This window comes from Xiphophorus maculatus, chromosome 1, assembly GCF_002775205.1.
Source record: "Xiphophorus maculatus strain JP 163 A chromosome 1, X_maculatus-5.0-male, whole genome shotgun sequence".
Lineage (NCBI taxonomy): Eukaryota > Metazoa > Chordata > Actinopteri > Cyprinodontiformes > Poeciliidae > Xiphophorus > Xiphophorus maculatus.
The window spans coordinates 25,908,352-25,935,850 of record NC_036443.1 but is presented as its reverse complement, the minus strand read 5'-3'; the positions used below and the strand labels follow the sequence as shown (position 1 = coordinate 25,935,850).

General features: G+C 37.3%; 1 protein-coding gene across 1 annotated transcript; it reads left to right on the top strand.

Moving 5' to 3' along the window:
- Positions 1 to 808: 808 nt before the first annotated feature.
- ankrd52 (ankyrin repeat domain 52) lies at positions 809 to 27,392 on the top strand. Its single transcript, XM_005798912.2, has 28 exons — positions 809 to 1,010; positions 1,675 to 1,758; positions 1,858 to 1,936; positions 2,161 to 2,231; positions 3,356 to 3,556; positions 3,656 to 3,743; positions 4,566 to 4,708; positions 5,451 to 5,663; positions 6,579 to 6,657; positions 6,748 to 6,862; positions 6,971 to 7,053; positions 7,141 to 7,258; positions 7,339 to 7,407; positions 7,511 to 7,651; positions 7,822 to 7,884; positions 7,973 to 8,084; positions 9,061 to 9,132; positions 9,208 to 9,409; positions 9,493 to 9,580; positions 10,240 to 10,357; positions 11,231 to 11,450; positions 11,532 to 11,619; positions 12,238 to 12,321; positions 12,491 to 12,636; positions 13,424 to 13,506; positions 13,682 to 13,764; positions 14,527 to 14,618; positions 15,551 to 27,392. The coding sequence occupies exons 1-28, from the start codon at positions 984 to 986 to the stop codon at positions 15,820 to 15,822; spliced, it is 3,234 nt and encodes a 1,077-aa protein (XP_005798969.1). The 5' UTR covers positions 809 to 983; the 3' UTR covers positions 15,823 to 27,392.
- Positions 27,393 to 27,499: the final 107 nt, after the last annotated feature.

The window sequence follows — 27,499 nt, the reverse complement described above, 5'->3', positions numbered from 1 at the left end:
AATATAGAATCAATAATCAAAACAAAGCATTAAGTCAAGTTCCATCCATAAATTTGTAATTGATTACATTTCAAATACAATTCTAAACAGGTGGGTTTTTAGTTGAGATTTAAAAGAAGTCAGTGTTTCAGCTGTTTTACAGTTTTCTGGAAGTTTGTTCCAAATTTGTGGTGCATAGATGCTGAAAGCTGCTTCTCCTCGTTTGGTTCTGGTTCTGGGGATGCAGAGCAGACCAGAATCTATCTATCTATCTATCTATCTATCTATCTATCTATCTATCTATCTATCTATCTATCTATCTATCTATCTATCTATCTATCTATCTATCTATCTATCTATCTATCTATCTATCTATCTATCTATCTATCTATCTATCTATCTATCTATCTATCTATCTATCTATCTATCTATCTATCTATCTATCTATCTATCTATCTATCTATCTATCTATCTATCTATCTATCTATCTATCTATCTATCTATCTATCTATCTATCTATCTATCTATCTATCTATCTATCTATCTATCTATCTATCTATCTATTACATATTTAGTTTTTAGTTTGTATAATGCCCTTCTACCATTAAATTAACAAAAACATTGGCATTAAAAGCGATCATTTAAAACTGAGTCTTTCACTTATGGCTTTTATGTTCTCTAAAATCTCTAAGGTCTCGTTTGACCTTCAGGATAATTGTTTTACTCGTGGTTATAAATGCTGTATCCTTCACCGCCACTAGGTGTAGACATTTCACCCCCGAAAGCAGAAAGCGGACCGCCACGCCTGTAGGCGGACCAGCGCCATCGTCAGACCAGACGCTGGATACAGACAACAACAGTGACAGACCGAGAGAGAAAGACCGCATTTCTTTTTTTGCTTTCAGTTATGGGTGTAGTCTGAGCGGTGGAAATTGTAATTGCACTGCAGCTTTACCTCGAAGTTTAATCCTCATGAAGGAGCTCCGTCCTGGCTGAGTTGGGAGATGGGAGTACTTAACATCGCAGACCAGGTACGCTGAAAGGAAAGCCCTCCGTGTTTGTGTTTTGGCGCAGTCTATTTGCTGGAAGGAACCTGCTGTAGTGCGCAACATGCTACGTATTCGCCGAACCGCTTGAAATACTACTGTTGCTCATCGTTATTGCGTGCATATTTTTGTTGGTTTAATAATTAGGAGGACAGAATTTCATGTATTTTTGATGTGCGGTATCGTTTTTGTGGTCGGAAGCATAGCCTCGACCGTAGTCTGGGCCAGAGCCAGATCCGTAGCTGCATTAGTTAGCTCGAGCCTTTTAGCTAACTGACGTAAGAACTGAAGGCTGGGGCCTGTAGGCCTCAGCTAGGGCTTGGTCTAACTGCTGGAAAGAAAATAATAAAAGAACGGGAGAAAATCAGCCCCATATTTAAATTATTGTAATAAACATTTGAAGACATAATATACCTTCATGCCAATATTTTTATGCATTTGCTATCCCAAAAATATTTATATTTTTACCAACTATTTGAGCGGCTCAAATAGACCATAAAGAGCGGTACGAGAGATGGGCATATTTCGAGTAATCGATCTGGATTAGTGTTAAGGTTTTGTTCTCTTTTGGTTTTAAATTATTGTTTTTATTATTATTATTGTTATTGCGTAGTTTTATTTGTAACTCCGGGGTGTTTGTGTTTTTCAGCCTCCTCTGGTCCAGGCCATCTTCAGTCGTAATACTGAAGAAGTTCAACTGTTATTGCACAGAAAGGAAGATGTCAATGCACTGGTATGTGACAAGTACATTGAGTTTTGATGCGGATCATACTGGATGGAATGGAAATTGGAGTCCTAATGCTTCACGTATTGTGTGTGTGTGTTTTAATAGGACCATGAGCGCCGCACACCACTTCATGCTGCTGCCTGTGTGGGTGATGTCCATATTATGGACCTCCTCATTGAATCAGGTGACTCCACTACATTTATTGCAGATTAAAGTCGGTACCTTTTATGGTCCAACATGATGCATGCTCCATAAGACTGAATCCCATCTCTAAGGGGGAGTGGAACAGTCAGCAAAATAAATCTTGTGTCTGTTTTTATAGCTAAAACAATAAAATATACATAGAAGAGGATTTTGTTTGCAGATTTTTGTGGACCTATACTGAAAATGGAAATGTATATCTTTCAGGTGCCAGTGTAAATGCTAAAGACAACGTTTGGTTGACCCCGTTGCACAGGGCAGCTGCTTCAAGGAATGAAGTAGGTGTCTATTTTAAGGAGTCTGTCATTTCTATCTAATTATTTTTATATTTGAATTTCTTTTGTGTCCAACCACAGTTATGTATGTTGAATGTTTTAATTCCAGGACAATTGGACAGAAATTTAAAACAAAAATGTGTAACATGATCTTATAGCTTATTTAAAACAGAAAAGGAACAATTTTCATCACTAAAATAAAGAACATTTTGATTAATGTACTGCTGTACAGTTATAATAATATTGCATACAATGTATTTTTTAATTTTATAAGCAGAAGTAGGAAATGTAGAACAAATGTTTTAAATTTATCAGTGGTTTTGAAGTGTTTGTTGCACAGAATGTTTTTGTTGTATTTATATTGTCAACACCACAAGCTAATATTACTTCGCTCATTAGTTGGGCTATGTGCTCAAGTAGCCAGTCTGCTGTCAGCTTAATTTAATTCATTTCATCAGGACAGTGCATATTGATCAACATTACCAGAATTAATGGCGGTGTAAGTATGCAGGCATTAGCACAATAGCTAAGTTTCAAGTAAGCAGAAAAAGCAAAACTTTTCACTGTGCATTTATTAGGACAGAAAAAATAACAACAAAAGAAAACATTTACACTAGAAATAATTAACCAACAGACAGAAACAGTATAAAAACAAGATACAAGACTCTCAGATATAGACTTTCAACCAATGCTTGAGTTTCTTTTTTTAAAAAGAAATTGTGTAGTTTTAATAGTCTCTCACTGCTTGCCAGTTACAGCTTTTAAAATGTTGTTCATACAATAAAATTGATGGGGAACACTACTTGAGTTTCTACATTGCGGTTGTTCATTTGTCCAACAAAAAATATGTTAAAATGGTTATACATTTATTTCTTACAAAAGGGGAAAATTTAGTTTTCCAGCAGCGTGTAGCAATATGTGGGCGAGGGGCAGGACTCATTAGTTTTTGCAACTGTAGAGCCAGACATAATTTCTGGATCTTCCTCTCGCCTGTCATAAAAAAAAACTTTAAAATGTTGTTGTGATAGAATGGAAGACTTGATGGTTTTTAAACAAACTGTACATATTTACACCCTAATGCTTTAATTAAAACTCTTAACTTTTGGTGGTGGCTTCCGTCTCTCCAGAGAGCAGTGGGTCTTCTGCTGAGGCGCGGAGCCGAGGCAAACACGCGAGACAAGTTCTGGCAGACGCCGCTGCATGTGGCTGCTGCCAACCGTGCCACGCGCTGCGCAGAGTCTCTGCTGACCCAGCTGAGCAACCTGAACATGGCAGATCGCACCGGTCGGACTGCCCTGCACCATGCGGCTCAGAGTGGTTTCCAAGAGGTGAGGCTGCAAGGATTAACCATTTAACGTGTAGAGATGACTATAAAGTTAATTTCTGCTTGTTTTTTTTTGTTTCGTTTTGTTTTAATTGTTGAACAGATGGTGAAGCTGCTGCTGAACAAAGGAGCCAACCTGAGTGCCATTGATAAGAAGGAGAGGCAACCTGTTCATTGTGCTGCTTATTTGGGTAAACAAGTTTCTATTTCATGTTTGGCTGAAACGATTAATTGTGACTAATCAATTATTTTTAAATAATCATCAACTAATTTAGTAATCAAGTAATTGTTAAATATACAGACTCAACAGAAGGAACAACATATTCAGAGAAGCAATTAAGCCAAAAATGTACAATAATTAAACACATTTTGTATTTAAGATTTAAAAAAATACTTTATCTGTAAATATGTTCTTTGCAGTTTTAGGTTCACCTGGTTCAAATTCTATAAAAAGAAAAAAAAAACTGAAAGGTAAAAAGAACATCTGCAACTAAGCACCTTTTTCTATCTAGTTATTAATCGATTGATCCAAAACATAATCAACAAATTATCCCAACGCTGTGTTTTTAAATGAAGCAGAAAGCGCTGAGCTTTTCACATGTTCATGTTAGAAGTAGAGTATATTTAGCTTCTGATTCATTATTTGCTACAAATGATCAAGCAAAGACTTAAAGAATGCTCAGTTTTTGCATTTTAGGCACTAAAAGGTTTTCTTGTATATAAAAAAAAAATAATTATTTGTTTGTGCGCATTAATGCAGACCTAATTACTTGCCAGTACTACAAATCAGCTGTTTAAAAAAAAAAAAAAATTTTAGGCAGGAATTAAAACTGTAGAAGTAAAATTTGTAATTTGTAAATAAAGCACAGTAACGTTAGTAAGTGTGTTCAATGTGAGAATGTAAGACACAACACTACATATGTTAACCAAACATTTTCTCCAGACATTTCTAACTCTGGACACTAAACTGTAGATCAAATCTTACATTGAAATGTTTTTTGTGATTTTTGCAGGACATTTAGAGGTTGTGAAGATGCTGGTATCCCGTGGTGCTGACAAGAGCTGCAAGGATAAGCTGGGTTATACACCTCTCCATGCTGCTGCTGCGAGTGGTCACATCGAAATTGTAAAGTACCTTCTGAGGATGGGAGCAGAGGTGAGAGGTCATGTTTTTATGTTTGCATCACTGCTGTCTAGGTTTAAAACGGTTAATCATGTTGATTCGATCATCGTCAACTAATTTAATAATCAATTAATCGCTAACTGGAGTATACAGACTCAAAAATCTAGCAATTTGTTGAAAGAGCAACATACTCAGAACAATAATGAAACCAAAACTGTACAAAGGATATAAACATTTTTCATTTAAGAAAAAAAATCCTACTTTGTCTGTGAATATGTTCAAAACAAAACTCTTTAAGTGACATAGTGTTAGCTTAATTTAGTTTAAAAAAATCATATTAATCAACTTTTGCATTGAAATTATTAATCGGTTAATTAAGTTTTTCACATGTTGATGTTAGAAGTATTTTTTAGCATCCTTTTAATGATCAAGAAATGTATGCTGTTATTGCATTTAAGGCAATAAATTGTTTACTTTCTTATTTAAAACAGGATTTAATTATTTGTTGTTCCGTAGGACATGTATTCAAATTATTTGATGAAAAACTGAATGAAAAATCTTGAGACTGCCAGTTTTTAAAATCCAAGTAATTGTCAGAATAATCAGTAGATTAATCAAATAGTTGTCAGAATAATTGATTATTTACTAATTAAAATAATCGTAAGTTGCAGCCCTGCTGGTGTTTATGGCTTTAATGAGTCAGTTTACCTCTTTTTAAATGTTTTTATAGGATTTTTTAATAAAGTGTGACGTTTCGGTTGTGTTTCATTGTCAGATCGATGAGCCCAATGGCTTCGGAAACACTGCGCTTCACGTGGCTTGCTACATGGGACAGGAAGCTGTGGCGACTGAGCTGGTGAACCACGGCGCTAATGTTAACCAGCCCAACAAGTGTGGCTTCACCCCTCTGCACCTGGCTGCCGTCTCCACCAATGGTGCCCTGTGTTTGGAGTTGCTGGTCAACAATGGGGCTGATGTCAACCAGCAGGTAAGAAAAGAGCAGTGTTCACCGTGTTGTGATGCAGATTAACGCCACAAAACGACTTGGAGCCAAACTCGGAGCGTAATGAGAGCTTGTGACGCTCTCATTACTGCATCACAAGCTCTCACTTAAAGTATTTTATTTATAATGCACCATTAGGCCTGTCACAATAACAAATTTTGCAGCGCGATTAATTGTCTCAAAAATTATTGCGATAAATGATAATGTTTTTGAACTGATGTAATGGTAATGACATAACAATGCAAGCACATCCTGCTAAAAATAAATACACTTTATTTTCAAAAGAACACGTAACACTGGAACTGGTAAACAAAACAACCAAAAATAAATTGGACTCTCAGTCTCTGTTAACAGAAAATGCATTTGAATAAAAACCAAACACAACATAAAACCAAAGTGGAAATAAAAAGTACATTCAACCTAAAGAGTACAGATTACAAAGTCTGTATACTATATTGCCCTTCAATAATTGGTAGATTTAGATAGAGTAGATGGGTATATCCGACTACCTGATGCAATCGTTCACTCCTCCCTTACGCTAAGGAAATGAAGAAGGGCAGGGTCAGTGGAGGTCACCGAATTTGAGCCTTTTTTTCATCCAGTGTCATCAATAGAAAGAGAAAAGGGCAGGAAGAAACGATAAAGCCAATAAATTAAAAAGAGGTCGATAACTTTCCTTCATCATGCGATTAATTGATTTGTTTATTGAGACAGGCCTATACACCATCGTACATTTGCCACTACAGGGGACTGATGACAAGCCATTCATTTGATTCAGGAGTGTTATTAGAGAAGGGATGGATCTAAAACTTGGGCAGCCCTGCAGTAGATGTATTTTGAAACTATACTAGCTTTGTGTGAACATTTTTGTGAAAATAATTTTTTTCTTACTTTCATCAGAGCAAAGAAGGGAAGAGCCCCCTGCACATGGCAGCCATTCATGGACGCTTCACACGCTCTCAGATCCTCATCCAAAACGGTAATTAGTGCTTTTTTTTTCCTTTTCATTTTGTTCTCTGCTCTGAATGTGTATTTAATTCTCTTTCCCTCTTCTTTGCGTTTTTATCAGGTGGGGAAATTGACTGCGTGGATAAATATGGCAATACCCCTCTCCACGTTGCTGCTAAGTACGGCCATGAACTGCTGATCAGCACTCTGATGACCAACGGAGCAGACACAGCCAGGTAGAGGCGAAAATCTCACAGCTTTAATTTTTAGAAAACAGACTTTTATTGATTTATTTGGTGTTCAGCATCTAATGCAGCTTCTCACTAATTTGTTTTGTTTCTCAGACGTGGGATCCATGGAATGTTCCCCTTGCACTTAGCTGTGCTGTACGGGTTTTCAGACTGTTGTCGCAAGTTACTCTCCTCAGGTTTGTTTTCTAAATAAATCCACTCTGATTCACACACTTGTTTAATTCTTTATGTCTATGTGAGTAATTTTGTTAATGTCCCTTCAGGTCAGCTGTATAGTATAGTTTCATCTATGAGTAAAGAGCATGTGCTATCGGCTGGGTTTGACATTAACACCCCTGACAACTTTGGGAGGACCTGTCTACACGCTGCTGCCTCTGGAGGGTAAATAGCATAACTTTTATGCTCTTTTTTTTATTTACCAAAGACATGCATTTTTCTTTAATAAACATATCTTTTTACAGAAATGTTGAATGTCTGAACTTGCTCTTAAGTAGCGGTACTGACTTGAACAAGAGAGACATAATGGGAAGGTGAGTTCTACATGATGTTGTCTGAACATTTTATCAGTTAAATTCAGAAATTACGGTATAATTTGATGTGATTGTCTAATTTCACCTGGCATGTGCCCTGTAGGACACCGTTGCACTATGCGGCTGCTAATGGGAGGTACCAGTGCACCGTGGCTCTGGTGAATGCTGGCGCCGAGGTAAACGAGCAAGACCAGACTGGCTGCACTCCCCTGCACTACTCTGCTGCATCCCAAGCCTTCAGCAGGTGAGAAGCGTGTTTAGATTTTAAATTCAAAACAAATAAAAAAACATTAATACGCTGCATTAAGCTAGATAAAGGGTGTTCAAAGTGTGGCCCGGGGGCCATTTGCAGCCCCTGGACTGCTTCTGTCCAGGAGCAAATATTCACAGATCTGTTTATTATTGATTTGTCAGAACTGATCGCCAATTTTCTGGGAACCATCAAAATACTGAGGATGAGACGAAAGAGTCCTACTTGTGAGTTTTTCTTATCTTCGAATAAATTTAATAATTGTATATAATCAGCAACTCATTGAGTTTTGCTCTTTGGTGCCTTTTGCCACAGTTGCTTGGAGCATCTTCTGGACAATGGTGCTGATCCATCTATGGTCAACTCTAAAGGTTACAGTGCTGTTCACTATGCAGCTTACCATGGCAACAAGCAGAACCTGGAGCTGGTGAGTTTTCTGACGAGCACCAATGTTTTTATTATCCATCCTCACTGCTAGGATTGTCACCTAAGTGTGTTTTTTTTCTTAATCTTGTTCACCTTAACACTGCAAAGACATAAAATCTTACCAAGTATTTTTGTAAACATTCCAGTGCAAAAAACACTTGGTACACTTGAAATAAGACAAAACTAACTTGCAAGCAACTTTTCAGAAAAATATAAGAGCTTGTTTTAAGCTAAAAATTTTTGAATATTGATAAAAAATTGCTACTTCCACCGGTAGATTTTTTAAATTCTTTTTCTTAAACTTTGGAAAAACATCTTGCTATAACAGAGTGTCTGCACATCCTAAAAGTATTAAATTCATGTAAAATGTGTTAAATTTATATATAGCTATAAGAAATATTTTTTTAATAAAAAACGTTTTTTTAGTTAAGTTTAAATTTAAAAAATTAATTTTCAAATTCATATAAATTTAATCTAATACAAATTTAAGGCATTAAATTATAATTTAAGGCTGGATAATCTAATTTTGTTTGTAAATATTCCTTAAATTTAGTCATGACATGACTATTTAATCCCATATATGTATATTTATTTTTTCGCTCACTGTTCTGTCAGGCTAAAGGTTGAGCCGTGCTCAGACATTTTTATTGCATTCTGCCTGCGACTCAAAGCGGTAACATTGAAAAGGTCTCAAAATCTAAATTTTACTCGTTGAAAAGTGCAGATATAAACGTGATAAGATCTGCCAATGAAACCAGTACTTTTTCTTCCATATTGAGGAAGCTTGTACATCTTGCTGAAAGGTTATTTGTAAGTTTTGGTCGTATTTAAAGTGTGCTGTGATATTTGCAAAAATATATAGTGAGAGTCTGTATTTTTGCAATGAAATTACTAATTGCTTAAAGCTTTAACTCACTCTAATTCATTTACATGCCTGATTTCTTCTGTAGTAAACTTGCATTTTCTTACTTTTCCAGCTCTTGGAGATGTCCTTTAATGCACTTGGAGACATAGAGAGCAGCATTCCAGTCAGTCCTCTTCATCTCGCTGTGAGCGTCACACAAACCTCTGCTTGTTAATCTTGACTAAATGCAAAGTGGAGACTAATTCTGCTCCTCCTGCAGGCTGATCGGGGCCACTGGCAGGCCCTGCGTGTGCTCACAGAGACGGCAGCCTATGTGGACATGCAGGATGCTGCCGGCCGCTCTGTGCTCTACCTGGCGGCGCAGAAAGGCTACGCTCGCTGCGTGGAGGTGCTTTTAGCTCAGGGGGCCTCCTGTTTGCTCAACGACAACCATCTCATGTGGACTCCGATTCATGTTGCAGGTATTGTAGCCAAAGCGGAAAGCCTTCTCTAGCAATGTGGCTGGTTCGTTTTAAATTTTTAATTTGTCTTTTCTGTAAACCAGCTGCAAATGGTCACTCGGACTGCCTGCGCATGATGATTGACTATGGGGAGGAGGGAGATCTCATCAACGTCACGGACAAATTTGGCCAGTGAGTTGTTTTCCTTTCAAATGTAGAATCTACAAACCGTTTCTTTGTGTATTTGAAACATGTCTGTAATACTCTAAACTAATTTTTCTCTTTGTGAATCAAGTTTCTACTTCTTTCTGCTTCTTTTAGTTGTTAATTGAATTGCTCATATTAATTGAGTGATTAAAAATTAGATGAAATTACATCAATGCAATACAATCATGTAAAAAAAGGTGATGTCACAAAATTTCCGTCTAATCTTTAGTTTATCTGTAAAAGTAAAAGCTGGAAAATTAAGAAGCAAGGAATTACATTTCTATTTGTTAAACAAAACGACATCACAAATGAAATTCCTTTAGATGAGAAAAATAAATTGGGACACCCGAATGGCTAATTCTTTGGTTGAATATCTTGACTTTGACTAGGCCATTTGTGTCGTTCTATATTATATTCACTGGGGGAATCCCAATTTGTATGTTTGTTTGTTTTTTTCTTTTAACAGGGCAAACGTTCATCATCTGCACTTTATGTGATAGACACATTTGTATTTTTGTCCATTTTAATTGGGAAAATACAAATAATTTATTTCTCACCCAAAGTGTGTGTCTTTATGTTGAATAGAAAGCTTTAAAAGATGCTTTATTTAATTTTAGCTTTATTGTTCATTTTGTCTCCACCAGAACCCCTTTAATGCTCTCTGTTCTGGGAGGGCACACTGACTGTGTCCACTTCCTGCTGGAGAAAAGTGCTCTGCCGGACGCTAAGGACAAGAGAGGACACACGGCTTTGCACAGAGGGGTAAATTTTAAACACCCAATTATTGAACCACAGTATAAACAGAAAAACCACTTGATTGACAATAAGGATTAATTTGTACAGTGAAGGTTGACTTTGGTTTGTTGCAGCAGGGTTAGTTAATGGTCATAATGTTCTGTCTAATCAGCAGATATCGGTAGAGTACGGAAAAATTGTACTCAAGTAAGAGTAGCACAATTCAACATATTTTACTCAAGAAAAAGTAAAAAATAACTGTCTAAGAAATGACTCAAGTAAGAGTAAAAAGTATTTGGTGAAAAGTACTGAGTAACTGATCAAATAATCAATTATTTAATATTTAAAAATTACATCATGAGGTAGACCAAAATATAAAGTTATGGGGAATTTTGTTTTAATTTTTAGGACCAAAATGACAATAGTTCGTATAAGTAACAAAAAAAAAGCTAAATCAGGCAAAAAAATCAGTTTCTTTCAATTAAAAAAAACTTATGAAACTTTAACAAAAACTGCAGGTCTGTGTCTGGGAGAATCTTTTTTTAAAACATGTTTATTTTTTCATTCAGTGGGTAGAAAATCCAGAAATTTTACTCAGGTAAGAGTGGAGATACTTCATCATAAAATTACTCAAACGTAAAAAGTACTTCTTTCGTTACTCAAGTAAATGTAACTAGTTACTGCCTACTTCTGCTAATCAGTGTGAATGAAAAGGAAAAATAATCTGATTGTTTGACGCCCAGTTCTATTTTAAATTGCGCTCAAGTTAAAATAAAAACTACAGTTTTTCACCTACTCAAGAGAACAGATCCAGCAGCCAGTACAGTCTCTTTCGCCCAGCATAAATGCAAAAAACCCCCCACAATTCAATGCAGTTTTTTTTTGTTTGTATTTACATAGGCAGTGTTGGGACATGATGACTGTGTAGCAGCTCTGCTGGAGTGCAAAGCTTCTCCGTTATGTCGGGACGCCCAGGGTAGGACACCGCTGCACTATGCTGCCTCCAGAGGCCACACAGAAATACTGGCCAGTCTGGTACAGGTCACCATGGCAACTGACCCACAGGACAAACTGCTGGACAACAAACAATACACGCCGATACACTGGGCTGCTTACAAAGGTTTGCTCGGCTTCATGAGTGGAGAGTCTAAATACTGATGGTGCCGTTATTAAATCTGTGCCGATGTGTTTCTGTTCTCAGGGCATGAAGACTGTTTGGAGGTTTTACTTGAATTTAAAACATTTATTCATGAAGAGGGAGACTCGTTCACTCCCCTGCACTGTGCTCTGTGAGTATTAATGTTGCATATTCTTATGTTGGGTGCCAAACTTTAAAAAGAAACACTTCTACACTGGACCAAATTTCAAAACTGTTTCTAGACCGCAAAACAATTAAAATGTGATCAATAGATGAATACCTTTGGGATATACTTGTACAAAAAAATTAACAATGCAAAAGAACAACTATGATAGTAGTAGATTTTTACAAAATGGAAAAAATAACCTTTACAGTCAATTTAAAGAAACTTATTTCAAACACTGAAATAAATGGGGAAAAATGTCAACAAATAAGTGGCGGAATAATTTAGAATGAACAAGAATAAAACATTTAGGAAAGATGCCACTTGATTTCTAGTTTGTATTTTTATTACAAAGATTCATTGACTCATGTTCATCAATAGTCACACATAATGCTACACTTGTTACAGTTCATTTTGTTTCTTTTTACCTGCTTCATTTCTGTTTTTACAAACAAAAACCTGACAGACACCAAAGAAAAAAAGAGCTATGTGCAAAATGATGCGGATTGTAGAATGTGAAGTTTGGTTTTTTGCTTCAGTTATATTTACAATTCTGTGTCTATTTAATTTACCGTAATAAGTAAATAAATGACTTGTTGTTTGTAGGATGAATGGCCACAGCGGCGCTGCAGAGAGGCTGCTGGAATCTGCCAGGGTCCACATGATTAACACCCGAGACGCCAAAGGAAGGTTGGTGGACTCAAGACTGATTTGGAAAGATTTACACATTTCCACCAGCTTGGATCAGGAACATCTTACCATCACCACATACATAAAACATCTTTGATCCTGAGATGCTACGTATTACTTTACTCAGGATCTTCATAATTGATCGTTTTGTTTCTGCGTGTTCCTGTAGGACCCCGCTGCATGCAGCTGCGTTCGCTGAGGATGTGGCAGGACTTCAGCTGGTGCTTCGCCACGGCGCAGAGATCAATGCCGTGGATACGAGTGGACGCTCTGCTCTGATGGTTGCTGCTGACAGGGGACTCAGCGGCACTGTGGGTGAGTCTGAACCCTGGTCTCTGTTCTAATGTAGAGTCTATTATTTTCCCAAAAATAGCTTTTTTGTTTGTTTTTATTTTTAAAAATTCAAATTTTGTCCATTGTGCAAAGTAAAATAGAAACCCAGTTGTGTCATCTACACCAAAAATAAGTAAGAAAAACACCCTATATTTTACAAATTTAAAAATACTTGAATATTCAGAATCCAGATTCAGTGTTCCTAAAACAATCTGTTTCTAATTCACGTTTTTAGATCAAATATAAAAACAGACTAACTTGAAAGTCGCTTGTTTTTATTAACTGTATGCATTAAGAGTTATCAAAGACTTTTCACACAGTTCAATATGATTGAAGCCAGATATATATAGTTTTAATTTAGACTTCTGAAGAGTCTTGAGGCAGAAAAAACAGAGAAAACCGGTCCAAGCTGAGAATGCATTCATCAATTAAAAAATAACTAAGATGCTGACCACAAGTTTTGATGTTGTTGGACTTTTATAGTCTGATTAGTTTTGCCTCAACATTCTTAAGATTTAGCTGTTTATTTTTAACATGAAATAATGCTATTGTTGACTTAAAAATCTGGAAAGTGGAAATTAAACCTTAATGCCTCCTTTCTTTAGGGTCACACTGTATGTTAGATGTGTGTCTACTATGATACAGCATCATAAAAATAATTTTCCAACCAATTAAATGTTGCATAATTCTGCTGCAAACAAACATAATAAATTTAACCCACCTGTATAGCTGCTGTTTGGGTGCCAACCTGTGTTTTGTTGTTGCTCAGCCATCCTCCTCCACCGAGCGAAGGCCGACCTGACACTGCTGGATGAGAACAGGAACACTGCCCTGCACCTGGCCTGCAGCAAGGTACACGCTCTTACCTCCACAATAGTTAACACATTTATTAGCAGCACTAGCATCCTGCTAATTATAAAACAACTCGAGCAAATATTGCTTTTAAGGTGAATTGTTCTGGAAACAGATGATGGTTCCACACAGTTTTCAGTGATCATATTTTTACACTTTGTTGTTTTTCCTTCAGGCCCATGAGATGTGCGCTCTGCTGATTCTGGGAGAGATCCACAATCCCACTCTGATAAATGCCACCAACAGTGCACTGCAAATGTAAGAACTTATGAACTATTACATAAAATACAGCACACCATGTTCATATTTGTAGATTTTTCTGTGTTACATGACTCAAAATAACTCTGCTTATTTGCATATTTTTTGTGTGTGTGAAGTCCATTCTAAGATATTCAAAATAAAATACAGATTTGGAAGCTCTGATCAAGGTGAAATGCTAGTAAGCGGTTTCTGTAAAAGTGACAAATGAGAAGTATTGAAGAGACTTGTGTTAAATTTTATTGTTACACCAACTACTTCAAAATAACTGACCTTTATCAGACAAGATCACACTAAATTGTGATGTGGCTTGAATAGCAGCTACAGTTTATTGTTTGTAGCAATGATTGCAGTTAAAATGATCAGCCTGAATCTGATTTAGACTCAATTGTAACTGTGCAGAAGGAAAAATGGCAATTCTTCTTCATGGTTGACATTTCTCATCTACCCAAAAAAGTCTTGATTATTCAAATTAATTTTAATTAAAATTATGCAGCTAAGAACATTTTACTCACCAATAAATGTGTTTGTATGCTGGATTCCTGCTCCGGTCTGTAAATTTTACCATTTAAAACTGGAAGTTTGTCCATCTAAGCCAATATGCTCTTAATAATTTGTCATTAAGAGCATATTGACTTAAATGTTGTAGAAGTACAGCCAAAAACTCTTATTTAAAACCATCTCAGCTCTTTTATTAGCTGTCCCTTTGCAGTGAAGCTTTCAGTCTGAACTGCCATTGTTTTTGTTTCTGGTCTTGTGCAGGCCCCTCCATCTTGCAGCTCGTAACGGCCTGGCTACGGTGGTGCAGGCACTGCTGAGTAGAGGAGCTACGGTGCTGGCTGTGGATGAGGAAGGTGAGAAACTTCACATCTTCTATGGTGCTGGTTCATTCCTTCCTTTTCCTGTTTTTAATATATTTATCAGGGAACATTAAGATGATGTAGGAAGAATATTGTAGCCTATCTGATATAGGGCAAGTTTAGGGCTGCAACTAATTATTATTTTAGTCATCAATTAATTGCATAAAGAAATTGGCATATTCTAAATAATTTTCATTTAGCCACTTAAAATGTACATCATACAGCATTAGAAAAACTTTAACAAATACTAACAAATAATTCAGTTCTGTTTTAAATAAGAAAAGAAACATTTATTCCTTTTAGGTAACACTTTATTCATCAGTTATTGTGAAGGATGCATCTGCAACTAAAAAAATACTTAAAATATCAACATGTGAAAAGCTCAACGCTTTCTTCTAACTTAATATCATTACAGTGCAAGAATAATCAGTTGATTCTTTTTTTTTTGAATAACAGATTAATTGCAAAAGATGCTTAATAGGAGATTTTTTATTTATTTTTTTTACAGAATTTGAATCAGATGGAGCTAAAACTGCATTTTGAGGAGTTTCAACAAAAAAAATTTTTTTGTTAGTTTTTTTGTTCTTGGATGCAAAATCTATTTGTTGTGCAATTTAGACTAAGTTACTGCTCTAAATATGTTCTTTCAACAATTTGCCTTCTTTTCATGCTGTATAGTAACTAACAATTAAGCAGTTACTAAATTAGTGGACAATTATTTCACTAATCGATTAATCCAAATGATTGTTTCAGCAAGGCATTCTTTTTTAACAGCTTATCACATAAACGAATTTGCGTTTATTTAATAGAAAATGTAGTATTTTATTAATTTTTTTTACATTAGCGGAATATTGACGTTTTTGCACATATTTGTAATGGAAATGCAGTTATTGGAATTTTCTCACGCTGATTTTTCTGCCAATCAGGCCACACCCCGGCTCTGGCCTGTGCGCCCAACAAGGACGTGGCTGACTGCCTGGCTCTGATCCTATCTACCATGAAGCCTTTCCCTCAGCGGGACCCTTCCTCCTGCTCCTCCTCCTCGCCCACCGTCTCCTCCTCTGCGGGTCTCAACTTGCTGAAGCACTGCGGCATCACCGCCGCCTGCTCCCCTCTGCCCAGCAACGGCCTCCACAACGGCTACGTCAAAGACCGCCACGGAGCACCGGTGGGCCTGGACGGGTGTCTGTCTGAGTGAACTCAGCCAGCTGCTGTCAACATCACCACCACCAGGGGGCGACTACCTTAAACATGGTCAAGAGGACCAGAAGAGCACCCACCCACATGTCTGTTTTCTCTGTATGTACGTGTTCGTGCGTCTGTGCGTGCGTGAGCGTTTGGTCTTCTCTTGAGGTGCAGTCAAACCTATTATGCAATTAGATCCCATTCCTCCGTCTCCTGGTAGTGCTTAATGCAAAGAAGCAGATCACTCTACAAGGTCACCACGACGAGACATTTACTACGAACTAGCAATCTGGCCATCTCTAAATTATTTAACCCTTTAAAGCCCTGCTGACATCATTATACAGCCAGCTTCTCAGAGCATGGCGGTATCTTCACCAACTGTCCTTTTTCTCCATATCATTCAGTAGAGAAGTCATATCATGTTTAACCAGAAAGGTGACCTTGTAGAGGGTCGTACAGCCTTCCCAAAAGAATGATCAAAGAGTTTTTGAGCCTTTTTTTATTATTAAATTGTCTACTAGCCTAGATTTTTATGAAGGAACCACACAAGGGAAAGTCAAAGTTCTTGCGTAAGAGTGCAATGCTTTTTGTACTACAGTACAATCTGAAATTTGGGGAAAAAGGGTCATAAAGTTGTTAAATCCTTAGCTTACTCTAAACGTATGGCCTAGAATTGTTTGGCATTTTAAGATGATTTGGTAAATGCTGCTGAATTCATTAGCATGTCTCCTTCCAAAGGAGAGCCATTCTGGGGTCGGGCTGAAATATCCCTACGTACCGCGTGCCAGCCCCACTTTTTGTTTTTGTTTTTAAAGATGCTAAATAAGTGTTTGTTAAGCTAGAATGTTTCTAAGCATATAAGTTATGACCAAAGTTGATCAACACTACTATGGCTATAAATTATTTATTTGAGATGAACTGTACTGTATAGAGAAAGACAATAGATCTCGATATACCTCGTCAACTCGTTTAGCAGCTGCTTCATCTTCACCCAGGGTCCGTAGGCCTAACGTTCTCTTCTTCTTTTGTTTTTTTTTGTTTGTTTTCGTAGGACTTAGAGAACTGCTGTAGGATAGTGACTGACTGAGGCCTTGTTTATTTCTAGATGAAGGCTTTACTAGTAATATCTGCCAACAACACCTCATCGAAGCATCTTATATCTGAGCACATAAATGAACAAGCCATTTCAATTTATTTCCCATCTCTTTAACAGTGTTTTCCAGAGAATATTTCACAATTTGAATGGCCTGATTACTGAAAGAGAGCAATCAGTCTTGTTTTTAGGCACTAATATTATTTTCCTTTTGTTTTTTTTGGTGCGTGTGTCTTTAAATTTTGAGCTGGCCGTTGATGTTTAAGCTCTCGCTAACGGAGTATTTTGTGGAGCTGGTGAAGTTGTCTTAAGAATCTACATCGCAGCTTCTTAGTGGTGAACTGATCTGTTTAAACAAATATTGTCTCTTTTTCTTTTGAACTATTATAATTATTGGGCGGTTTCCAAGCAATATTTTCTTTTTTGCCTTTTTGTTGAGCGTTAATAAATAGACAATCACTGTCACAAGGGCTTTTGTTTCCCTAGAATGTGTTTTGATTTCTCTTTCATTTTTTTAAATTTACCTGAAGACTAAACGAATGGCTCTGTGCGTGCCGGGCATTTTACTGTCAGTGTCAACTTAAATGCACTGGATTGCCTTTGTGGCATCTCAAGAAATGCCTTTTGACCCATGCCTTCTACGACGCTTCATTTCAGTTGGATTGCTTGGTGGCAGAACGTAACGAGCCCTGACACTGATTATGTTGCCGCCCGTTTGATGGCAGCGGCATTTAACTACAGTTGCACCATCGGATCTAATGGGAGTTTTAAGTAGATAAACAAATAAATAAATAAATGCTTGGCTTATCTTTACGCTCTGGCATTGTTAGTGGAGCAGGGAGGTCGTATCCCTGCAAGAAACAAATAGGGCTAAGAAGAGAAGAAGAAGAAGTATCTCTGCTTAGGCCAATCCCTGTTTAGATTTCAGGAATAGCAGAAATCCAAATATGTGCTTTTATTTGTGTTAATTTAGTCGTCTCCTCATCCCATTTTCTGGTATTAAGCATACTAAAGATGATTGTATCAGACCACTAGAGCTGTTGGTGACTCCTAGATGTTTTATCTATGCTATTTAGTTGTGTTGAGCCATCTGACGGTGGTTAGCTTACACTGAGTCAGATGAGTTTCCTTGGTGTGATGACTTCATATCCTCTGGTGTTGAAGTGGCACAATTGCACACGTTAGTTTGACTGGATAAGAGAAGAGGACCTAGACTAGACTTTGTTGTTGAATACACTTTACAAAGGAAAAAATGCTTTCACAGCGGTGTATTAAGCTTGATTTTTGTTTCTCAAACTGACAAATATTCTTTTCAGAGCAGCAATCTCATTGAGTTAAGAGTTGTAGATTACTACTGTATTCGGCATCTATAACTGACTGAAACTGAACAAATCTGTGAAGCCCAGCCTTTTGTTCTCCTTTTGGAAAGGCGTTAATGTTAGTTGGGGCTTTTTCATCAAATTGGTTCCAGTGCTAATCTGTTGCTGGTGCTTCCTTGGTGCCAGTTGTTTCCGTTTCCAGCTCTGGTAGCTATTAACTGGTTCATGCTCCAACTGGGATGAAAAAAACGCTTTGATCAGGAGCTGGAAGTGGGAAAAGAGAGATAAACGACCAATGATTTTACTAATTTAAAACAAAGATGGAAAGAAAAAAACACTTGACTTTCATATTAAAAGATAAACTCACTCTCTCTCATGTTTCCATTATTTATATTGAGATCCCCAGCTTAGTTTTTGAACACCAACTTATTTTCTATCTTCAGATACTGTTAATAAATGCTCTAATCGCTGTGTTTAAGAGTTAATCGCATCGCTGCTCGTGGTATTAAGAGTTAATAGATTAATCTGGTGACAATAGAGCATCTTTTTGCACAAATGGGGAAAAAATTGTTTAGTTTTTGGAGTTAAAAGCACTGATATCATCCTGGGAAATTAGAAATAAAAGTGATAAAAGGTCAGACGCACACTAGATTAAACCAACCTGTTTCTGGCTCCAGCTTTTTTCTCTTTTTTTTTTGGAACCACTTTAGTGGAAAACGCCCCAGTAGTACTGCAGATAGATACATGCTTTCGCTATTCTTCTCAGGATTCCTGCTAACGCAGCAGGTCGAGTTTCTTAATTCAATCAGATCTCTTATATCTAAAGTTTTTTCTGTTTTTTAAAAAATATATATCATTTTTCTCCCCAAGATGGGATGTTCCAAAATTAAATTTTTTAAAAATCTGTAATCCTACAGCACTTAATTACGTAGTCAAGCACGCACTTTAGTACATTCAGGTTCTAAGTGTGCAAAGTAGAGCAGATGTAATGTATGTACTTATGTTTACATGCATGTGTTGCTGCTGAATACAGGAAATGTAAATGAGAAAAGGTGAAGAGGAAAAAAAAGAAGCAAAGGCTGCAACTAAATTGTACTCCATCAATGCATTATTTAAAAAAATAAAACATAAGAATATATATATTGAATAAAAAAGTGGTGCTTTTAAGCACTTGGGGACAGAGTCTGCTCCCTGCTGACTTGTGTTATCTCTTCCCATCACCCAGCCTACTGTTAATGCAGACTTTGGCCTAAGTCGTGTAAAGTCAGTTGAGAGATTAAACCAACACCTCAGGCAGGCGGGCAGGTTTCACTAAACACTCTCCATATCCTCTCTGCCATCTGTAGGTGCTGTCAGGCCAGCCTGGTTTTGGGCAGGGATTTTTATTTCATTTCTCGTGATGTCCTTATCTGTGTCGTAAATGGAGTCAGTCATTGACTTGTGCAATGACGTTTGATGTAATCTTTTTTCTTTTTTGTATTACAGTATTCTTATACATGCTTTTTATTTTACTTTTTGTGTACCAGTGATACCAGTGATTGTGCATGGAGCTAGGTCGCAGTTGTGACGTAGCTACTATTAAACAAATGGAGCATATTATACAATATATTTGGAGTCAGCGATGGAAAGAAAGCAATGAACGGTCCAATTGTAGCAATAGCGTGTGTGTGTAAAAGTGTGCAGCACAAATATTGCACTGCCATCCATTTTAGGCCAATTCAGTAAATCACAGCATCAATGCCAATGGAAGATTCAAATGCGGGTTAGATGTCATATTTTATCACAAATAAGGCCTGTTTGCCAAAATGTGTTGAGAGGGAGGAGAGCGGAAAGCCTCTCTGTTAAGCAGCAATGGATTTATGCATATGTTCAAGCAGTTTACAGTCTGACCATCAAATCTGAGCCATGAATTTACTGACTGAAATGAATGTAGGGTCAGTTCAGAGCACGACAGTTTTCTTTCTCCCGACTTTAAACTGTTGCTCTTCATTTGTCTTGCGTAGATATGAATATACAGGTAGCATGTAGAAATATAACTCTCTACTTATTCTAATGTATATGTAGTAGTCTTCCTGCTTTGAAGGTCTGGATATGTTTTTTTTGTTTTGTTTTGTTTAGGTTCCCCCCCGCCCCTCTCTCCCGCCTTTTAGGCGTTTATAGTTGTGTAGAACGAAGCCTAAAACCATAAAGGATAAAATTGTAGATGAATTTAACATAAACGGTCATCCATTCCATTGAGATTGCCTTACAGTACAGTGAAACAAGACGGACAAAAAAACAAAAAGGTCTACAGTAGATATGATGACACATACTCATAAATAGCCTATATTTGACAAAATGCACCTAAGCTACACCCATTTAGTGCCATAGAAACCTTGATTTGCCTTTAGACATGAATCATATTTACTCGGTCAGTAACATATTCAGACGTAGACAGGATTCTTACAGTTTTGTGTTCGGAGCTGCATGTCTCTAAGCCAGTTATATTACTCAAAAGAAAGCTATATAAACATGTGCATGAGAAATTACTACTTAAAATCCAAGTATTCTGTTGAGTTTTGGTGTATTTTATAATTGGACATTTTTTTCTCAAGTATATAGGTAGTCCCTTTAGTATTGACAAAGCAATCCATTGTTTGTGTGTTTAACAAGGTGGTTTATATTGTGTGTTACAAAGGAGAAAAAAAATCATTTTTGATGTCCAAAAAAAAAAAAAAAAAAAAAGCATACTATATACAATATAGAATTGATTTGCCTCAATGGATGTCTTGGTTTTTACTTGAAGTAAATGGCAAATTTCAATTCAACTCTGATCCACTGTTGAGCCTTTTGCCTTAAAAGCTATAACAGAAAATAAAACCTGGCAGCACCCGAGACGCTACATCTCCTGTAGTTATGCTTCTTGCTTTGATTGCTTTAAAAAAAAAAAAAATTGGCTACTTTTAGGTCCCGCAGACGCCACCCCGGGGGGTCGAGAAGCACACAGATAAATTGAGGTAGCACATAGCTCAAGGTTGCCATGGTACCAAGCTAGCTCTGAGAGTTTGGGATTTCGCCATATTTTCCACTGTGAATGAATGAATGACTTCAGAATTCACTTGTAAACACAATCAAACTATGGCTTCTCTGTTATCCAGAGCCAAGTGACACTGGGAATTGACGTTGTGTACCTCAAATAAAAAATACTAAGACAGGAAGGATGCTTGTACAGCTATGCTAACAAAGAGTTTAAAAAAAAAAATCCTTGTACATCCGTCTTGTGGGTTGTGTAATTCTGCTTAAACCAGCCTAAACCAGACGATCTGCGCGGAAGCGTTTGATCAGCGTTGGCGGATGTCTCATGTTTCCTACCTTGCGAAGGGGCAGCCAACTGCACCTTGTACTTTTTATTGGACCTGCAGTTTTACCTCAACAGTGATCTTTTGTGTGACGATGCTGACATTGATTGTGTGGTGTATTTGTTCCTTTCCCCTAATGTCAGTCATGTAGATTATTCGCAAGTAAAAGAAGTAGTTTTGTGTGCTTGTGACTTTACATCGGAAGTTTGTCATATCTAAACATGCACTAGCCCTTTTTTTTTTTTTTTTTAAACTGAAGCGCATATTTACCTTGTTCCAATACATCTCCCTTCATTACAATTAACAGATGAATCTGTTATTTGGTGCAAGTCAGAGTAAAAAGGTCCAGTTAAATATCAGCTGGGATGTTAAGGTAGCTATAAAACTTTACCTCTAAGTCAAAACAATATAACTTCACTGTAGAACACCTTCCCAGCTGGTTATTCATTCCCTCTACCCCACCAATATGACCTGTGTAATACCAAGCACAGAGGTGGCACGGTGCCTTTTACTTGTAACTACCGAAAGGTACGGTCTTCCATTTGTATTTTCCAGAAGCCTTACAATGGGGAAGAAAAAAAACACACTGAACATACGTGGTGGCAGAACCCAACTCCCTCTGAGCATCATCGTTTAAAGGGCATATATCATAAATTTCTACTGCTTTTTCGATTGGTGTTCAGGCTTGTAGCTTGTGCTAATAACAGGAAGCACAAGTCCGCCAAAATTTATGACGTCACAACTTGGATGCAAAACTCTGACGTTGATTGTAATATTACGTCCATCCAAGACAAAAATAGAGATGCTAAAGACTTGAGATGGAGAAAGTTGGAAGAAATATTTTCTAGGAGTGGTAACTTGGAGAACTAGCAAACCAGCACCCTATAGAGTCCAATTCAGCAAAATGGTGAATTGGGAAAACTAAACAGCTGGTAGCATTCAGTTCTGTCATTTTTACTCTGATGTGGTTATGTCTCACTTTTGTACACATAATAGGTCAGTGTTTTTGTTTTGTTCTTGTGAGGGCTTAACTGCATCACAGTAATGTAGCTGTAGAAACATTACTCCAATCTGTCCCGCCGCTCAAACTTTATCAGTTTATTTTCCCCACAATTGCAATTTTGGCCCTAACAAATCACTACAATAATTGTACTTCTCCTAGATAGAAGGGAACCTAAAATACTGACGTTAAATCCGATCGGCACCAGTCCTCCTGCGACTCTGCTACGATAAACAAAGCGATGATGGATGGATATTCAATCAGGCTTTAGCTGCAAACACACTCATCCATTTGGCTCAGACACATAGAAAAAAAATTATAGCTGACGCTGTCATCGCTAAATGTTTAGAGTGGCTACAAATGTTTTTTTTTTTTTTTTGCTGTCGTGATTTTAAAGAAAATAATGGATCTCAAGAATGGCTCTTTAATATGATATTTGCCCTTTAAATTATGTTTCAAATTAAAAGTAAAAGCTTAAATAACTGCCTTTAGATTCGCTTGGATTTCTCCACACATTTCCCGTGACTTTTAGGGTCGCAGAAGACATTGCACACTACTGGTGCGATTTCCTTTAGGCACATCAAACGGTGAACGAACGATCGCTAGATTGAAAGCACAAATCCAAAGAAGGCACCTCGGAGCTCGGAGAGCTCTCCAAACCATAAGAAGCAAAATCGACCAAATTTAGGCCAAGATGTGAGGGAGAAAATAAAATAAAAATAAAAAAACCCCCACAGAAATCGTGAGGCTTGATTATTAGAAACACAGTAACTGTAGAGAGACCGCTGTCTGAAATTCCAGAGCTGCTTCTGATTATTCCTCTCAGCCTTCTGGGTTATTCATCTAGTAACTTCTTCACAGTGCAAACCAAGTCGTCATCAAACTTTAGGGTGAACTGTTTGTTGTGACTGTGTTGCAAATTGATTGTGGAGATAGTATTGTGTTATTTAGGGTAGACTGAACTAGAAATAGAATTGCAGTTTGTAGCTGTGTGCAGTGTTAATAACAGTGTGATCATATTCTAGAAGTGACGTAACATTTGTTGTCTTACTACGACATTAAGGCATGAAAATCTTCTGTCAAGCTGACCTTGTTTGAAATAGGTATAAGTGCAATAACCTTTTGTTTATCATCGCTTCCTCGGTTGAGTAAGAGAAAAAAACTTATGATCCCTTCTCCTTTCTTTTGATAAAAAAAACAAAAAAAAAAGACACCAAAAGTCACTGATCTGTAGCAAATGAAGGATTTCAGCAGTCCTCTTGTTTGTATTCAGAGGTGGCGTTTAAACGTGAGATGTGAGATTCTGTTCTTAAAACTGTGATTTAAAATGAAAGTTTAAAAGCTGCCTGCTCAAACACAGGACCGTGCACAAGTTGAGAAGTTGGAATAGATTTTTTTTGTTGTTTTAATGGATGGACTTTGATGGTATTGTAATTTGGACTAGACACGTTCCTTTGCATGTGTTTGTGTGTTTATATGCATCCTCGATTCCTCCTTCGTAGTCGGTGATATGAGGGGAAAAAAACTAAAAGGAAATCTGAAAGGCCTTATGTTGTTCTCAATGTTAAGCATTAAGGTTGTTTTTTTTCCACCCCCCTCCCTTTTCAGTGTGTAGCCGAAAGCTTGTACAGTCAAACCCACAGGAGATTTCCACCCGTGCGTTTGTAACTCGGAGGTTTTTAGAGAAACATTCCCCCCTGAAAGTTCAGTTTGTTTTCACCAGCAGAAGATGCGTTACCGGGGAGCAGAGGGGAGATCGCGTTTACACAGAAAGGTGGAAAGTGGATTTTAGAAACACTTTGCGGTGTTTACTGTTGAAATGAATGAAACCAAGTATTGTACGCAGGTGAAGTAAGACGGTTATATTCTGATGGAGCACCTTATTGACTTGCTCCTTCTGCGAGTCTCCTATTGATCTTGATTACTCTAAAGCAGAGCCATATCAGAGAATTTGCCCATTAGGAGCCCCCATGAATGTGCTTTTAGCTGTAGGATGTATATTGCATGTTTTGTGATACTTTAGTTGTATTTGTAGTCCCTTTCATGTTTTTTTCTTCTTTCTCTCTTTGGTTTAGTCTGCTTCACTGAAGATTTTACCACCTTACTGCAACTCATGAGCTTTTAACAATACTCCATCAACTGGACTTTAGGCAGGTGTTGATCTGCTGCTGAGGCAGCCTTAATTTATTACAGATTTAAAGAAAAATAATAAGATTTGAAAAGTAAACCATGGTTTATCTGGGAAATAAAAACGGAGCCCTTGTACGTGGAAGGACTCTGAATCAGGGCATGTGATGAATTACAATCAAATTATTACCACGATGCACCTTCACAAGCATAGGAGGAGGGAAAACGTTGGCTTGTCCACCTGACATTCCAAATTTGATTTATTTTTTCTTCCACGGTCCTGTCTTTTTTTTATTATTATTATTATTTCATTTTGCTTTTCTGGTGAATAAAGTGTGTCAATGACAGGGTTCCCTATTTAGCATAACGCTGATTACCTCATTTACAAGTCTGCAAATATACTATTCTACTGTGTGTGAAGGAGTTGATGCCATCACCAGCAGCGCGGTCTCCAGACCTGTGATGACAACAGGACCAATGAATTTACTCTGCTCACATCAGCCACTTTCAGATGAACAACCGAACTAGAAACAAGCGGTTGGAAACATGATGGAACTTTTATTTTGGCGGGCCAAAAACAGCCGTCGACGATTTACTTCAGTTAAAAGCCGCAGCAGCTGCTAATCCAGTCAACACGTACAGATGCATCTCGATTCAGCAGAAAACCGGCATGAAGTTAAATTGTTTGAGTATATTTAAAGCTTTTATTCCTGTTGACTTTGATGATTACTGCTACTGAAAATCCCAAAAGTCGTTTTTCAGAAGCGATATGATCAGAGCTCCTTTGACGTGATCTGTTCGCAATTAAGGAATCTACTCAAAACATTTAAACCAACTTTGCTTCACAATCCTTTTCCAAACAGTTTTCCTTCCACTCAACTTTCCATGAATGGGCTTGTAAACAGTACAAACATTCATCTTTGCTAATGACGGTTTATGGATGTTTTCTGGTTAACTGAATCTTCATTAGCTGTAAGCCACAAGCCTTATTGGACGTCTTTCCTTCCACTCAACTTTTCATGAATTGGCTTGCATACAGTACAAACATTTATCTTCGTTAGTAAGGAAGTTTATGGCTGTTTCCTGATTAACTGAATCTTCATTAGCTGACTTAAGACTTTTTTCCTTCCACTCAATTTTCCACAAATCTGATTTTATACAGCTCAAGCGGTCATTTTGTTAGTAATGACAGTTTATGGCTGTTTCTAAATTAACTGAATTTCCATTAGCTGTAAGGCGATCCTTGCTGGACGTTTTTTCCTTCCACTCAACTTTCCATGAATCTGATTTCATACAACACAAACGGCCGTCTTTGTTAGAAGTGACGTTTTATGAATGTTTCCAAATTAACTGAATCTTCATTAGCTGTAAGCCATCACCGTCAGAAATAATGGAATAGATTCTTGAAGTTTTGTCTAATTTCAGTATAGAGTGAGTTTCTCTTTTTAAATTGAGATGCACCTGTGTCGTCAGATTAAAAAATTTTATTTAGAAAATAAGATTAAAAATCTACCAGCTCAAACACTGACTGGGGTGGCAGCTGTTGGCACTAACTATCGTGGTTCAGTAATCCTGGCGTATCACAGATATTTCAGCATTCTAGCATTGCTCGCTGTTTTGTTTTTGTTTCTTCGTAGCATTACTCCTACCTCCTTGTTTTGCAGCATTGAGTATTGTTCGTCTCTCCACCTCTTCTGGCTTTTAATGGGTCAGTCCACTGTACGGGAATACAGATTTATCATGAGCAATTGTATACTTATACATAAAGTGTGCTTGGATGTGCTGTACATGTCTACTTGACGTTTAAAAAAATATATTTATGAGAAGCATTTATACGACAAAATACCACTGGAATGTGAAGCCAGACAAAGTTGTGATGCAGATTATGATAGTCTCTCCCCTTTAACATTCAGTGGTGAATGGTCAGAGGAACCATCTTTAGTAAAGTAAATGATTACCTTTTCTTTTTAGTTTATTTCATTTTTCTGTGTATGCTTTTCTGTCCAGCCCTATAATATGAGATAATTCAACGTTTACAGCTTCATTTAGGCTCATGCAGCTGTACCGATATCACAGGTTGTCACGATGAAGATGGGTAGGTGGATTCTGTTTTTGAGGGTTGGAGGGGAGGAAAGTCAGTCTGTGTCCCTCAAGCTGTTTGCCTTTGAATCCAACTGTCCAGATTCTGGCTGCGTAGGCGTCCGTCTCTCCACACTGCCCTCACATTTTACACCGGGTTTGACTTACAAGGGGTACAGGACAAGGTGAAAGGTTTGAGGTTTTCTCCCCACCAAATATTACGGCCCTCCCCTCTCCCTGCTGCCGCCACCTACACACGCCAACACGAAAACAAAAACTGTACCAGCCCCACTCCACAAACCCGCCGTCTCACCTGAAACCTCAAGCCATTCATGTTTCTGTTTTTGTTTCTTCAACAATGCAATCCTGAAAGCACTTTGCCTTGTTATTCCTTTGTGTGAACATGTGAATGATAATTTGTTACAGAAATGTTAAATATGTAAAAGATCATTCACTGTTTTGGAAAAACCTGCATCTGTCTTTCTGACGTTAAAAGAAAAAAAAAAACAGTTTAGTGACATTAAACCTGAATCTATTTTATAAAATGTTTGCTGCAGCCAATTGGTCTTGTCATTCAGTATTGTGGCTTAGGGTTGTTTGTGTTCAATAAAGTGCTATTGCTAAATATTTCCTGTCTCTCGCTTTTTTTTTTTATTCTTTAAGGTTCAATAATGTTAAAAAAATATTTATTTTTGCTTTTTTGTCAAAAAAAACGTCAGCTCATTAAACTAGAA

What these genes read in the sequence shown, in the direction of transcription:
- ankrd52 (XM_005798912.2), top strand. Translation starts at nt 984, where the DNA reads ATGGGAGTACTTAACATCGCAGACCAG. An exon ending in TCGCAAGTTACTCTCCTCAG is followed by an intron (nt 7,054 to 7,140) that starts GTTTGTTTTCTA and finishes ATGTCCCTTCAG; the next exon opens with GTCAGCTGTATAGTATAGTT. An exon ending in TGCACCTGGCCTGCAGCAAG is followed by an intron (nt 13,507 to 13,681) that starts GTACACGCTCTT and finishes TTTTTCCTTCAG; the next exon opens with GCCCATGAGATGTGCGCTCT.